Genomic DNA, 15,600 nt, shown 5'->3' with positions numbered 1-15,600 from the left:
GGGGTTTCGGCACGTACCGCGTTCCTCCCACAAGCAGTTGCAATCCAGGCCGCCACGAGCTCTGATCTGGAGAGGTAAGAAGCCTCAGTCAGCCCCTAAGAGCCACCTGCGGACAGAAGGAAAACACGTCTTTAAGAAGTTTTCTGTTTAAAAAGAATAGCGAATAGCCCACGGCTTAACGGAAACATCGGACGGCTCCTGCTGCTTTGGCCGAGAGCGTGATGTGACTCGGGCGTCGGGAACGCCGCGGCGCTTCCCTGGACAGACAGACGGCCGGGCCAGCACAGACGCGGGGCCGCAGCCCGCAGAGCACAGCTCCGCCGGGCAGCGCCGCGGGCTGGACGAGGAGGCGACACCAGGAGGGTAAGGCAGCGTTTCCAGAGCGGGGTTTCAGCCTGATCCAGCCGCTGCGCACCGGGTCCTTCCAGCAAGGTACCCTCGCACACACCTTGGTCGTCCCGCGGCTCTCGGCAGCCAGCAACGCTCCAGCTGAAGGCACTGAGGGGAAAAACAGAAGGGGGTTGATTTCAGTTCCTTTTAGTTTTCCCTAATCGCCAAGGTTAGAAGGACCAAGCCCTCCCTACTCAAATTCCTGTTGCTCTGCCTGCTGAGGGCAGCTACCCCGGGATCAAGGGCTCGAGAAAGCCCCGGCGAGGGCCCTGCAGCGCCCTGCGGGCTGCAGGAGCGGGGTAGCCAAGCGGCACGATGCGCCCTCCGGCCAGGGCTGAAGCGGGTGCTCCTTAGCCTTGCAGGAAGTACATACATAAAAGTGGTATTTACTACTACCCGAGATAAACAACAGTAAAAATATTTATTCAGGAGAGCATTTTATTAATGATTTTTTCAGACTTTTTTCTTTTTTTAAATAAAAGAATCTCACTGGGGAGTAGGTTGTTCCACTGAAGCTACTGTGTAGTTCAAGGGCGGGGAGGGGGTGCAGAGGGTAAGTTGGACCACGCCCTGCCTCAAGCGTTGATGACACGTAAAACACACTTAATGACTATCCCCCGGCTGGGTTTCTCCAGGACGTGCTAAAGGACTCCGGGTACGGAGAGGGAGGCCAGGCTGGGGCCTGGGCACGGCGGCGGGCTCGCCTTCGCGCGCCGCGGAGGAGCGGCTGCCCCACTCTGCATTGAGCGTTACGGTTATCACGAGAGTTAAACAGTTCTTCAGAATAAAAACACATGTTTATAAATCCATTTCCCTGGTTTTATTAAATGTTCCACTTATGTACATTTTAAAGATGAACCATTTACAGGTCTGCACATGCTGCCTCCTGCTTTCCTTCGGTAATAGGGAAGGTTCACAAAACCTCTATGGAAACAGAAAGGTGCAGGTGCTTCTGAATTCTGTATGTCAAAATGCTTTCCGTTTATACCATAATACATACAATTAAAAAACCCTCAAACATGCAAATTGTAGAAAAATTTAAGCTGGCAGTGAAAAATAAAAACAAACGTCTTCTTTTTGTGCACATCACAGTTTGTTTCATTAAATCAGATTTCTAATTCTAAGGAACGTAGTGTCTGATGCCACCGTTAAAGCAGGTTTATCAACTACTAGTAGTTAAAAGGTCAACATTTAATGGTCCGTACAGTCTTAACTCCCACCTACTGTACAGGAAGATCAAGACAGACTTGACTTTCCTCTTCCACCATGTACCCTCTGTCAGTAATTCTTTGGAGCAAGGTGGGTGCCGGGCGGTTTCCCAGGTGGAGGAGAGGAACCACCGCACCGGTCAGAGAGCCCGGGGGCAAGCGAGGGGTTCGGGTCAGCGCCGCCCCCGACTCCCTGACTGCGGAGCTCAGGTCAACCCCAGTTCAAAGTGTCGTGGCTCCCAAGAAGCGTTGCTGGCATTGAACAGGCAAAATGCTTTCGCTTGTGTTTTTACCCCGCGTCCAAATTCACAAGCAAAATAATTACTCTTCTGTTAAAAAAAAAAAAACAAACAACCCAAAAGAACAAAACAAAAAAACCAAACCCAAATCTTAATGGCCAATTATAGAAGGTTCACACGTTAAAGCAGTAACTCATACCTAAGTTTTCCACAGAAACCTAAATCTCTGGGTCAAGTGTTAAAAAAAAAAAAAAAAAAAGAAAAAAATCTGTTAAGACAACCAAAAAGATTTATATACTGGTTCATTAGCTACATATTTTTTTTCTTTCTTTAGAAATGGTCACATTGACAATGTATAATTCAAAACATTTCTGCACAATAAAAACAGAAAACTATGATACAGTGAGGTAAAGAAAACGCAAAAATATTCACCCACAATATATTTTCAGAAAATACCAACACAGTGATTTTTCTTTTAAAAAAGCACAAAACTTATAAATGAACAGCATAAATGGCTATTTATCTGAGTGATCGCCTACGAATTTCCTAAACCCACAAATCCACAGGGAAGTGTAATGGTCTCATCCAACATTTATTTAAAAAATAACCCTTTCCGCATCACGATTCGCAGATCAGTGCTCAGATTTCCATCAGATCCAAATCGGCGTCTTCAAAGCCGTAAAAGGATTCAGTCTCACTCTCCCCTTCGAAGAGCTGATGGAGGATTTCTGGGTCTGCAGATTCCTCGGCCTGGGCCCGATCCTGGACCTCAGCCGCCGCCGCCGCCTCCTGCTGCTCATCGTTCAGCTTCAGCTGCTCCTCCAGCGAGGCGATCAGCTCCTCCTGCATGTCGGCGTTGCGCGTGGGCGAGTTGGCCGTGCCGTCCGGACCGGGCAGCACGCTGGCCACCAGGAAGGACTGCTGCACAAGTTCAGGAGAGTCACTAATGACCTCCAGGACCTCTGCCAGCCAGCATAAAACCAGCTGGAGAAGGATGTCCGAGTCGCACGTGGAGTCCGCCATTTCCTTGGCTTGCTCTTTCCACTTTTTATGCAAGAAATTTTTCACAGTCCTTTTTATACAAACATCTAGAGGCTGGATTTTGGAGCTGCAGCCCGCAGGGACAACAGCCGGCAGAGTGCTGGAGGCACTCAGCAAGGAAAGTACTTCTTCCGATAGGTGCGTTCGGTGACAATCCAGCACGAGCATGCCCTTGCTGTTCTGGCACTCCGTGTGCTTCTGCCACACTCTGGACGACCACAGCTCCATGACTTCGTCGTCGCTGTATCCGTTCTCCTTTGCTTCCAGTATGATAGACTCCGGCACGTTGGCGGGCTGCTGTACGTGACCCCTGTAGAAGACCAGCGTCGGGAGAACGCTGCCGTCGGCGAGGATCGTGAGGACGACGTCGCACCAGGGCTCCCCGGTTCCCACCGTCTGCAAAGCGTTCTCCTTCCTGTCATCGCTGCTCAGCACCTCCACATCAAGGAAGAGAGAGATTTCGTCGATGGCCGCGATCATGGAGAGCGGCAGGTCTTGAGTGTGGATTTGCCGCTGCACAAACTCGATGAAGGAACTGGCGTTGTCCTCTACGTCTTTGGGGAGGGGGTGAGCCACCGCCCTTCGAGTATGCGTGCTGAGGTTGTGCCGTAGCATGAACCTCACCGCCCACTCGTAGGAGATCTTGAAGCCACCTTCGAGGGATCGGCCAATCTTGGTGGCTTTCTGGAAGAGCGTCTCCTCGTTCACAGGCAGCTGCTGCTCTCTCTGCGTGAGGACCCACTCCGCTAGCTTCTCTTCAGCCTCCAGGCTGAGGTACTTGCCCTCTGACAGGGACGCCAAGTTCTCTTCTTGGAAAGCTTGAAACCTTCGTAGCCAGCGCTTGATCCGCCTCTGAGGATTTCGGAAGTGCTCTGCAGCCTGCTCAGTGTTGCAGCACAAAGCAAACAGTACAACTCGCAGCTTTTTTACCGACAGCTGCTCCTTTTTGCTTGCAGGCTCGGGCTCCTTTGTTGGCTGCTCCTCGTCTTCAGCATCAATATTTAAGCACTCCTCTTCCTGGCAGGCCAGAGGTCTGTTGTAGGCTGCTGGCACCAGTTCAGGCTCCAGGTCATCTTTCGCAGGTAACATAGACTTTGTTTTCACAGTAGCAGCTTTACTTGGGGAATAGGTAGGGCATGTATTCTTCATGCTTTTGTCCTGGGGCTGAACGTGCCTTGAAGGGAGAGAACACAGGACCTTCTTAAAACCGACAAAATAAAGCTGTTGAGGGAAAACAAACAAGCAAAAAAACCAAAAACCAACCCCACAAACTGAAACAGATGACGGCAGATAAGAGTTTACAAACAGTTTACCTGGAATGTGATATCCAAGTAGGCCCTGGTAAGAAAAACAGAACAACAGAGACAGTTGTAGCTTGGCAAGCAAACACTAAGTCACCTGAACAAACAAGTTCCCTCACAGAGAGGAGGATCAGTGTCACTCCGAAGCATCCCAACCCGCTGCAGGGACAGCTAATGCTCATCCACCCCTTCAAAGCCCAACCTCCCACACCCAAGCGCGGCCACATCCAGACTGGTAAGAGAAGGCTGCTCATCAGCAACCCTTAGAGACAAAGGCCAAAACCCCCATGTCCGCTCGAAATAACAGAAGGAGCCTGGTTAGGGAAGCTCGGCTTTGGCCGGGTCCCTGCAGGCAGTGCCCCGAAGCTTTGCAAGTTGCGGTAATTCACAGCAAATGGCTGGAACGCCACTTTGGGGCTCTATTCAAATCCCAGCATCGGCAGCTGCTTAAGGCCTCCTGGTGTCATGGAGGTACAATGATGTCTCAGAGGAACAGAGGGACTCGCTGAAGCCCTCGGCATTGTCTCTCCCTGGGAAGATCTCATGAAAACCGCGTTACCAGTGGCACAGCTGAGCTCCGAGCCCCACTTGAAGCTTAACTCTCCCATCTCCATAACAATGAAGACTCATTCAGGCAGCTCCAGAAGGTCCCCAACGCGCATTTTGTTAGAACTCAGGACTCAGTAAGTGCTCAGCCAATACTAAACAAAGATGTATTTGACCTGGAGTCTATGAACTGATGTATTATGTCCTGCGTTCGTTTTTTGCAACTTTTCTGATCCTTTTCAAATTCTTACCTCGGAAAATAATGTTACTAAACTCGTGTGATGGATTGAAGACCAGATGTTTGGCCATTGCATCACCCTCAGATGATACAAAGAGACAAGAGGAACAGAACAGCTTTACACCACTGGAAGGGAAAATCGAAAAGGAGAGAAGCCAGCTTAGTGTCAGATATGGAAACACCTACATCCCCTCACCAACAATTAAAAAAAACCCCCGTCGCCCTCCAGCGCGTGCAGGCAGCGTCCCCGCCCCGAAGCATGAACTCCCCCGGGGAGGCAAGGGCAGCCTCCACACGCTGCCCTTAATTCAACACATTCTCATGTGCGGCAAAAAAATAAACAGAGCTTCTTCAGAGGCAGATCATGAAAGAAAGGAACTGGAAGATCCGAAAGCGAATGCGCATTAGATTCCCAGGTGATTAAAATAAGGCAGTAAGTTTTCCATTACCAGGCAGTATAGTTTTTAAACAAAGCCAAGTACTTTGGACTCTTCCGAGGAACATGGTTGCTGTAAGACAAAAGAGTTTATCAAATGTCAGAATTATTCCGGGTATTTAGAGAGCTATAAAACCATGCAAAATACAGCACAGAGACAGACCCAGTCCTGGGTTTAATAATATTTTGTCTGCCAGTCTTGCGTTCAGGGAAATGAAAACGCTGTGTATAAATAAAAAAGCCCTTCCAATAACATTTTAAAATGCCCAGATTTTGGAGTAACTGTTCTGCCATCCTGTTCTGCGGCTCACCCGTGGTCCCGTAACGTACCACAGGCTTGCAGAAGCATGGAATAATTTGTTTTTTTAAGTTTTTTAGTATTTTTATCATTATTAAATCTGAGAATTTTGCAAGAAACCCTAGAAGCACTGAAAAATGTCAGTTCTCTGCAGCAGCCTGCAGCACACACGTCATTAGCTGCAACACCGACAACTGGGAATGAACCTCGGCTCTTGCGCTCAGTTTCCTCCTCTTGTTTGCAAGCCACCACCCAAGCCTGCGCCGATACGGAATACAGCCTGGTTCTTACAAGCCGCTGCAGCGAGCCGGAGCTTCCCGACAGCCCTTTCTTACAGCACAGACAGACTGACAGAGAGGCGCTCCCGCAGCCGAGGCAGGAGGAATCTCTCCCGCAGCGTTCAGAGTCACACGTACTTGATCATGTGGTTGGCGTAAGCTCTGGAGCAGCAAGTGCTGTAGCGACACAGCGAACAGTGCACGTAGGTGGGAAAGTGGTTTGGGAAGTCGGGGATTTCGAAGCTGCACTCCAGACAAGTCTGCCGCCCCAGCACGCTCCTGAAGAGAAGAGGGACATTTTCATCAGTGCCTGAACAGGCGTCTTTGGAGTTCTAACAATCACCAGGACAGAGAAGAATTAATTACATGTAAACTTTTACGAGTCTGTGAACTAGTCTCATCGGGCACCCTAGCTTCCTAAGGCGCCTCGGGCTGAACCTTTCCCACTTGGTGTAGTCAGTACATAATTTGAGAGTGGATAATACATTAAGAAAGTAAAAAAAGGAACTTGAAGACAAGGCAGCAGGACACAGGATGGGCAGAAAGCCCTCATGCTGATGAAGTTCCGTTGTTTCTATCAAAGCGCCTAGCTAATTCTGTATTTCGCAGTTTTACCTTAAGGGCTTTCAATGACATGACTTAGTCCTAGTTTTGTGGAAGCTGGATCCTCCTGCCATAAAGTTTCCTTGGCAACTGGTAAGACAGAGCTGCCCAGTGCCAAGGATCATACTACCCATCACCAAGGATTAAAGAGCTAACTCTGTTTCCTTTAAAAATCTTGTTTTAATCTAAAATTTATCAAAACGTTCTGACATTTTTTTGACCGCTCTCTTCTGGACGTTCCTCTGGACAGGCGGGTACAGGAAGATGGGCTGGGGATCCGTAGAAGATGACAGCGGAGTGGTTTCCTGTCCAGTGCCCTGCGGCATGTCATTTGAAGATATTGGCACTGTCCGTGGCTGTCCTCTAGATGCCCTGATTGTAACCTGCAGAAAACAGAGACACCCACACCTCCTAAAACACAAGGGCAGAAGTGATCTATCCAAATTCAGACTCCTGTCTGGAGCAGTCTTTCAGGCTCTCAGCAGGGAGGAGAGAGGTGCTCCCAGGACACGAGTCGCCCCACCCACGGCAGCAGTAGCCTAGACCGGGACACACGACGTGAGCCCCAGAAGCGCCTGTTTGTCCCTAATGACTACGTGGGCACCCGGACAGCTAGTTCAGGCACCTTCGCTTGTAGATACCTTAGTCAGGAGAGCTTAACCTCTGGCATTCACCTCCCCTCTCTCTCACTTACTGTTTCTATGAAGTATCTGATTAGCTAAAGACACCCCACAAGACAGAACAGCTTTTCAGAAAGTGCTTCTCTGTCCCAGTGACTGTGGTTCAAGTGACGCAGGCGAAGCAAACGTCAGTTTTGCAGCACTTAATACACACCAATACAGACGCTACGGGTGTTTTCTGAAGAAAGAGAGGACAGAGGCCTGCTGTAACTTGGGTTTCTTACCTTGGTTCCAGGTTTCAATCCTTCTAATTGTTTGGGCTTTCGGAAAGTTTTGTGGTGTTGCAGCTTGTGTTCAATTTTATCCTTGGCAAATAGGAACTGGAGTCTACACTTGTTGCAATGATAAACACTCTTCTTCTAAAGCAAATGCAAATGAAATATATTTCATTTTGGAGACACCAAAGTCACGACACAGCAGGGGTTTTCATTTAAAAAAAGAAAAAGCAGAAGAGAAAAAACCTAAAAACCCAACAAACCAACCAAAATAAACCCCATTTTCCCTCTCTGAAAGCAAAGGCAGCCCCATTTTTCTTTAGCATCTGAACATCCTCCCTGCCAAGCCCCATATCTTGGGTGGTTTGGGTTTAAATTTTTTTGCCTTTTTTTTTTTTTTTTAAATTGAAATCATCAGGCTCTGCAGAGACACCAGACCTGGAAGTGCCACGGAACAACTCTTACCCAGCTCGTTTGAGCCAAAGCAAGGCACGCCAGCAGAGCAGCAACACTCCTTCAAAAGTTGCCTTGCCTCTGCCTCTTACAGAGCCAGCGAAGGGCTTCAGGGGCAAATCACTCCAGGCACTCGGTAAGAGCGCTACCTTTCTATATTCTGAGAGCACGCTTCAGCTACGCCCACGTAAAATATGTTGTCAGTACAGCCGCTGTGTATGGAAACAGCCCACCGAGCTACAAGAACTACATTCATCTGTGTGCATGTATGTTATTTACTTATTTATTACCTGGAGATAAAAAAAAAAGTCAAACCCCAAACGAACACAGAGCCCACTGTTGGTTAACCATCGCGTGCAGCAAACACAGCCCAGCAAAACATGCTTTTTGTCTGCTAAGCAACGACAATCTGCGCCACTCCCAAAGCAGCAATGCCTCTTCTCTTCCGCACGATCCCTATGAAAGGTCTGGGATGACAGCATGCAAATTGCATTTGTTACGGCGTGAACACAGCAACTACTGAAACCCCTTTTTCGACCAAGTTTTCTTTCCTTCTGATTTTATTCCAAGCAAATGCTCAGCTAGTCACATGCTGACTATCCACTGAACCTCTGTGGAGAGGGAGCCACCTCGAACGAGAAGAGACTGCAGCCCGGACACAGTACCTGATGCCTCATGAAGTGCTGTTGGAAAGCATTGCCATTCTTGAAGACTTTGAGACAGTAAGGACAGAGCAGGTGCCGCGTGTCTTCGTGGATCATTCGGAAATGGCTGTCCACTTCAGAATAGAGCGATGAGCGATACTGGCAGACCTAGGAACGGATGGGAACAGTTAGCCGTGAAATAACATAGGAATCTCTCTCATCCGCCACGGCAACATGGAGATCTTAACACCAACGCCCAGATCCCCAAAGGTACTTATCAGTGGAGTTTAGGAACCAGGTCCTAAAGAACCTGCTCGCTTATTCCAGCTGTAAGATACTAAATCAAGCAGAGTATATTCACAGCAGTCTGGAGAAACAGATTTGAATTACTTGTATAAAAAGAAAGTAGTGACAATTCAAGCTTCAGATCCAAGAAAAAGAGACAGTCAAGGCAAAGCAGTTGGAATACATTAAAAAGCAGTTTCTTCAGGGTCTATGTAAAATGCAGAATTTGGAACATAATCTGTTTTAACATAACACATTTTAGAAGGTTCTTCTCTGTTTTTTCTTTTTGGAGGGACAGTGTTAGGACCTCTGGGTGGAGATGACATGTTCAGAATTGATGCAAGCACAAATCTCATCACAACAGAGTGTCAAGAAAAGGTATCACACAAGCAGCATAATCTCATCTGCTCCAGAATGACACTTCTCTTTATGGCACAGCCGTTTGCCTGCAGGCCCTGGGAGGAAAAAAAACTAGGCTCTGAATGCCACCGGGGCCAAACAAACGTCTAATCAAGCTGGTCCAGCTTCAGAGCACTGGGAAGCGGTGGTGAACTCCCCTAGCAGCCGTTGGACTTCTGAATCCACACCTGGAAGAAAACCGCAGTGGGCTCCATGGCCTGGGTCTGTTTTGGACCCCTACGAGCCACACACTTTGCTGGGAAGTGCCAGATTTATTCTCTAGGATGCGTTTACGAGTCCAGCCCCTAAACCACTTTCAGTACCTGACAAACATAGGGCATCTCCCCAGGCTTGTGAGTGTCCTTCATGTGCTGTAGGAACATTGGCTCACTCTCAAATGCCCACTCGCAAATCTTGCACTTTGCTGCAAAAGAAAGGAAAAGCAGGTAACAGCTGGGGGACAAAAAAAGCCCTGTTAAAACGTACCAAAAAGAAGTTTGTAACTGGTAGTGCGGCAACTTAAAGTGAAAGGAAACCAACGAACCAAACTCCCCCAAAACTAGCTCTCAACGCTCTGAATTGGGTAGACAACAAAATATATTCTGAGAGGTTTAAAAGGCAGCAAAAATTCTCTTAAGCAAAATGGTGGGTACCACAAGTACGAAGGTGTCCTAACAAGGCAACCGCAAGTGATTTTAAAGCAGATGTCAGCCTACCGGTAAAAATCAAATCCCACCATGACATTATTATTGATCTTCAGAACACTCCTGACAGTAAGTTTGCAGAAATGTAATTTAGGTGGATCTTTCTGCTGGCCAGCGCACCAAGGGGCAAGGCAGAACAGACCCTCCTTTCTCAACAGATTTGCCATTGATACAAGACACAAACCCTCTTACACCTAAACAAACGACAACAGCAAAATCCACTTACTTGTTGACTCATAGGGACTGTGGACATTCTCTAAGTGACACTGTAGCTGAAACGGAGTGGAGAACTGCCGGTAACAATGCTGGCAGATGGTGTGGACATCTACCTCTCCGTTCTGCTGGTCCAGTTCAACGTGGTGCTTCATGTGATTCATAAACCTTACGGAGGTGAAGAGAAAGTGTGTGAACAGAAATCCAAACATTTTGCACACATAACCCTGGAAGCATTATGAATGCTACACCAGAAGGGTGCTTTTTCAACAGCATCAAGATGTTTCCTTCTTGCTCTTCCCACCAAAAGCAGGCAAAATCTCCTATCCAGCAGCCTCCTGCTCCCCTAAGCCCAGGGGAAGCGAGAGAACAGGTTTTGCCATACAGAGGCTGGACTATTTGCTTTTGAGCCCTTCTGACCCCAGCCAGACAAAACACCTCCACTTATCACAGTAGAACAATGTGGTGGCTGGCTCAGACAAATACACTACTTTATAAAAATATTTTCTCCCTCTGTTGAAAAAACATTCAAATAAAGATGAGAAGAGCAGTTCTTCAAGAACTATTTCCTATTATCTGGTAAGACTGGTGATGAGCAAATGAGACTTCTCTACTGAAGAATATAAAGGCAGTTATTCTAACTGTTGCCCGGACTGAACTGTGTGGCATGGGCAAACCTCTCCTGTCCGCGCTTCAGTTCTGGTCTTAAGCTACAACACGGGAAAGCCGTTGGGCCTGAGAGGCTGATGCTTGCAACTCACTCCCCCTCCGCAGATCGGAGGTGTTCAGAACGCTCTAGACTGTTCCGTGGCACATCGCATTCGTCTTACCTGATGTTGTTCTTTAGCCTCTTGGTGCAGTGCGGACACCTGAAGGAAGCTGGAACCTTGGGGAAGTTCAGTAGCTGGCTCACTTTGCCACCATCTCTGCCATAGTAGAAATCATCTACCAACATAATGAGCTTACTTTGGGATGAGTCAACTACGTTTTCACTTGGCTCTGGAGCTTTAGCAGGCGGGGACAGGGCAGGGATAGGGGTAGAAGAGGGTGGCGAAGCAACAGCTGTAGTTTTTTCTGGAGATGGAGGCTTTGCAGATTGAATATTTGGTTCAGATTCTAGAGATTTTCTTTTCTTGAGGAATTCAACCATTTCAGGGCAGCAGTACTGAAACAAAAGGAAAAAAAAAAAAACAAACAAAAAAGCACACATTAAACTGTCTCTAGGAAAAACTGTACATTCTATTAAACAAAGACTAACCTATACCAAGACGACAGAGGAACTCTAGGAAACTCCTGAGGAAAGAGTAACGCAGAGTCAATATCTGATTCTCTGTTTTATCGTTTACTGATACATAAGATTAGAAAATAAACGCATCCCCTGGCACCAACAGGATATAAAACTGAGGTCCGGCCTACTTCCAGTGAGGGATGCTGTGGAGGGTCTTCCAAAGGCCTCTCCTTTGCCTCTCACTTTTTTCTAGTCGTGTTCTTCCTTGCACAGAAGCCCCTGGTCTAGGGAGAAGCACTACTCTCTGCACTCAGCAGTCACGAGCGGTTATCCATTAACTGCTCGTCTTACAACGGTTACTTACACACATATGTCCTCTTAAAGCTTCAGTAACTCGAAACTGAGCATCGCACCTCGGGCAGACCTTCCTGCCACCATCTTGCAAATCAAATGTGGGAATAGGAGATGAACTGACTGTAACAGGAAAAACACAAAACAAAACAAGAAAAATAGAATCTTTACACTTCATCGTAAATCTAGGCAATCTCTCTGGCATACTGAAACACCTTAGTTTCAAGAGCTGTACTTTTAAGTACAACTAGACTGGAAGAGGCATGAGAAAGGCAAAAGTACACAAACTTCTGACAATCTGTATGAGAAAACATGCCCCCCTGTAGAATAAGAATGGGAATGTCTCCAAGTTAGACTTCATAAATAAAAAAAGAAAAAAGGAAAAAAAATCAGCTCAACTCATCTCCCCTTTTTCTTTAATCATTTGCTCGGTTTCTTTAATCATTTGTTTGATTGGTTTTCCATCAGGCCAACCTCATCTTCACCTTCAGCTGCAGTAAGAACGTCGGAATACAGATGACATGAAGCGTACCTCAAATCCACGTCTGGACTCCCAAACACCTTAGGAAGGTGCTTTTTTGGAAAAACAGAAGCAAAGATTTTATCCTTTTGCCTCCTAGTGTAGAGTATTTCAGGTGTGCGCATTCTCAAGATGGCAGCATGCACACCAGTAATTTTGAATGCAAAATAATGTATGCAAGCAAATATCCACAAACAAAACATAATTACTGGATAAAAGTGTACAGAGAAAGATGAAGAAATTGATAGCAAAGCTTTTCAAGTGTTTACCCCTGTTATGAAGTCTCAGTAGTTACCGGGTAGCATTTTTTTTACTCCAGAAAATAAACTGAATTCTCAGCAGAATCAGCCGCGTTAAGACAACTGCTACAGACCACACCTTTTAACGACGATGACGACGACGACTCTGAAACACTCGATCTCTGGGAACCATGCACAGGGCTGCTGTTGGAGACCACCAGCGGGCCAGGGCTCTGCCCTAACGAAGGAATGGTGTTCAGGGTGTTCACGAGCTTAGCAACCTCGTTGCTGTTCTCACCAGCCACTCCAGGCCTCTTCACAGTCACAAAGCTTGCGATGCTCACTGCCAAGGGAACGGATAATGCGAGAGCACTAAGAAGGAATCAGTAAGACCTGATCCACTGTGCGAATCCCACCCCCATCTAGTATGCCTTGTCTCTCGCTCTTCTACCTTGGGTCTTCACCAAAGACGACTGAGCCATCAAATATCCTGTCCAGTACTGCTAGGGCTGGCAAGACCGGGAAAGTGAATTTCCCTGACCTTTCAGGTCACGCTCCAAGACACGAGCCAAGTCCCGCGATGAACTAAACAGGATACTGATGGCCACAAGAATTATTTGTATTTCTTTTCTAAACGCAGCTGTATATGATTATGGCCACTTAAAGCTAAAAATAACCTGACTACTTGCTGCGTGAAGAAGGATTTTTTTCCTTTTTAAATTGTTTGTCACTATTCTTGAGCAATCATTTCACTGATGAATCCAGCCGACATTCGGGGGCGGGGAGGGGGGGAGCAACATGGTTAGTTTCTGCTTGTGTTCATCATCTACTTCACCTTTCAAAAAATACAAGTGATTAACAAATAGTATTTTTCACTTTTGGGGACTCCTCGTTGATGGTCTCAGAATACTCTATAAAACAAGCTTTAACTAGTCCTCCAACCAAACTGGGCATGATGGCACAATTATCCTCATTTTCCAGGTTGGTAACAGAGCTGAAGCGTGAGTCAGTGACAGAGGCAAAAATAGAACCCTGGAGTTCTGACTCAACTTCTGTCTTTTAGCTGCTACGCCGTATGTTTGAAGATCAAATTATAGACAGCGTTAATACACTCGAGTCCCCTCGCTTTTCCATGGCAAGTCTTACCTAATTTGGGGTTAGTAGCTTGACTGGACTGCCCTGGCTGCTGCACAGTTAACTGTCCAAGTGTTGTTGGCTGCGTTGCAGTAGGAGTTGTGGAGGTGCTGGGAGTGGACTTACTTTGCTGTTGTGCCTGGGACTGTGGTACAGTGCTCCTGATGGTAAGCGTGGCCGGAATGACCGTAGTGAAAGTGTTGGTGGTGGGTCGCACCGGCATGGTTGTACCTGGTCTCACCTGGGCCATTTGAGAGAACACCTGAGGAACTCCAACTGTTGGTTTAACAAACTGGGTACCTGGGGCTTCAAAAACAAATGAACAAACAAGGTAGATCAAGTAATCGAACCCCATTCCTTGCACAGCGGTAACTGAGTGCAACCTGTTTTCCAGCACTGCTGAGCTCCCAAAACTCCCAGCAATTTCAGGGGAAGTTTTAAGAGCCCAGCACCTTACTTTCACTTCCCAAGCAGACTAAAACTCAACATGGGTGCAGACAGAGCGAAGATTGTATTTACAACTTTTTTTAGGTGAAATTTTCCAAACGGCTCAAGTACCTTACGAGCATAAATCCTGCTGACTCTCATGGGGCTCACAGTCCTAGTCACCAGGCCCAACAGAAGCTCATGGAAGGCCTCTTATGGCAGGACGAGGGTGATCCTACAGTTGCAAATTACTTTGCAATACGAGGCTTTGGAGATTGGTTCTGGGGAGAGCGAAAGGTGACTCATCACTAGCACGGTTGCTTTGTTACAAGGCAGCTGTCCAGTGACACACGAGTTTAGTCTTTCTGATGGTGCATGATAGGATCCGGTAGCAGAAATTAGTGTTAGAAAAGCCACCCTCAGGTGAGGCTTGGTTTGCTGGCAGTTTCCCAGCACTAGCATGGCACACGGAGATTTTGAAAGGAAGGAAGAGGGGTGGTCATGGGCTGGGACTTTGGAATTAAGTTAACTGAGGAAGCTTTTTGAGGAGGCTAGGTTATATGGAGCTCTGAGAGGCAGGCATTCCTTCTAGCTGGAAGCCCCTTACTCTGCAAAGTGGCTTGTTACTGCAATCAAAGGGCCTACTCTCTGCTGCAAAACAGCTAGCGGAACTGCAGCCACAAATACAGACAAATCTCTCCTGCTACAGAACTGAACCCCCCTGATTTAGAGCTACTGGTTATGCAGGTGTGTCCCGGCTTCAGCCAGGATAGGGTTAGTTTTCTGCCTGGTAGCTGATGTATTTTTGGATTTAGGAGGAGAATAACACTGCTAGCACACTGATGTTTCAGTTGCTGCTGAATAGTGCTTACACAGAGGCAAGGCCCTTCCAGCTTCCCGCAGTGCCCCACCGCAAGGGGCTGGGGGTGTACGAGGAGCCGGGAGGGGACGCGGCCGCGACAGCTGCCCCTGACCGCCCCAAGGCGTGTCCCACACCCCATGGCATCACGCTGAACAAAAAACGGGGGAGTCTGCTGCGGGGCACGGCCGCTGCTCGGGAGCTGGCTGGGCATCGGTCAGCAGGTGGCGAGCGACTGCATTGCGCGCACTTGTTTTGTTACGTTCTTTTACCATTGTTATTATTTTCCCTTCTTTTCTGTCCTATTAAGTTGTCTTTTCCTCAACCCACGAGCTTTACCTTTTTTCCCAATTCTCTCCCCCATCCTGCGGTGGGGGAGCGAGCGAACGGCTGTGTGGTGTTTAGCTGCCTGCCGGGTTAAACCATAACAAGGTGAAACGCACATTTTAAATGCAGATTTTTTTTTTTAACCCCTGGTACCCTAAAAAGGAACACAACAGTGGCTCTGGCTCGTTTCAGTCCTTACCTGGGACGAGGGTGATGGGTCTAACTGTTTGACCTTGCTGTACATTCAGAACGATTCCAACCTGGTTCATTGTGTTTTGTACAGGCCGCACATTCCTCACAGGAAATCCCTGCAGTCAAACAGTACCATTAATATACTAAGCATAT

General features: G+C 47.5%; 1 protein-coding gene across 12 annotated transcripts in view; it reads right to left on the bottom strand.

Moving 5' to 3' along the window:
- Positions 1 to 1,195: 1,195 nt before the first annotated feature.
- POGZ (pogo transposable element derived with ZNF domain) overlaps positions 1,196 to 15,600 on the bottom strand; it is a 38,251-nt gene continuing 23,846 nt past the window's right edge. For 7 of the 12 annotated variants that reach the window (XM_075075149.1, XM_075075146.1, XM_075075150.1 and 4 more), the window contains 15 exons: positions 15,455 to 15,563; positions 13,656 to 13,949; positions 12,649 to 12,852; positions 11,764 to 11,873; positions 11,002 to 11,336; positions 10,185 to 10,339; positions 9,578 to 9,678; positions 8,592 to 8,738; positions 7,483 to 7,617; positions 6,789 to 6,961; positions 6,114 to 6,254; positions 5,413 to 5,472; positions 4,977 to 5,089; positions 4,192 to 4,216; positions 1,196 to 4,052 (listed from right to left, as the gene is read on the bottom strand). In XM_075075149.1, the coding sequence (XP_074931250.1) occupies positions 2,477 to 4,052; positions 4,192 to 4,216; positions 4,977 to 5,089; positions 5,413 to 5,472; positions 6,114 to 6,254; positions 6,789 to 6,961; positions 7,483 to 7,617; positions 8,592 to 8,738; positions 9,578 to 9,678; positions 10,185 to 10,339; positions 11,002 to 11,336; positions 11,764 to 11,873; positions 12,649 to 12,852; positions 13,656 to 13,949; positions 15,455 to 15,563 (3,678 nt within the window). In that variant the 3' untranslated portion in view covers positions 1,196 to 2,476. The remainder of the gene's footprint in view (positions 4,053 to 4,191; positions 4,217 to 4,976; positions 5,090 to 5,412; positions 5,473 to 6,113; positions 6,255 to 6,788; positions 6,962 to 7,482; positions 7,618 to 8,591; positions 8,739 to 9,577; positions 9,679 to 10,184; positions 10,340 to 11,001; positions 11,337 to 11,763; positions 11,874 to 12,648; positions 12,853 to 13,655; positions 13,950 to 15,454; positions 15,564 to 15,600) is intronic. The other 5 variants (XM_075075153.1, XM_075075156.1, XM_075075157.1 and 2 more) reach the window with 2 other exon arrangements.

The sequence above is a fragment of the Phalacrocorax aristotelis genome, chromosome 25 (assembly GCF_949628215.1).
Source record: "Phalacrocorax aristotelis chromosome 25, bGulAri2.1, whole genome shotgun sequence".
Classification (NCBI taxonomy): Eukaryota; Metazoa; Chordata; class Aves; order Suliformes; family Phalacrocoracidae; genus Phalacrocorax; species Phalacrocorax aristotelis.
This window is presented reverse-complemented; position numbering and strand designations above follow the sequence as displayed.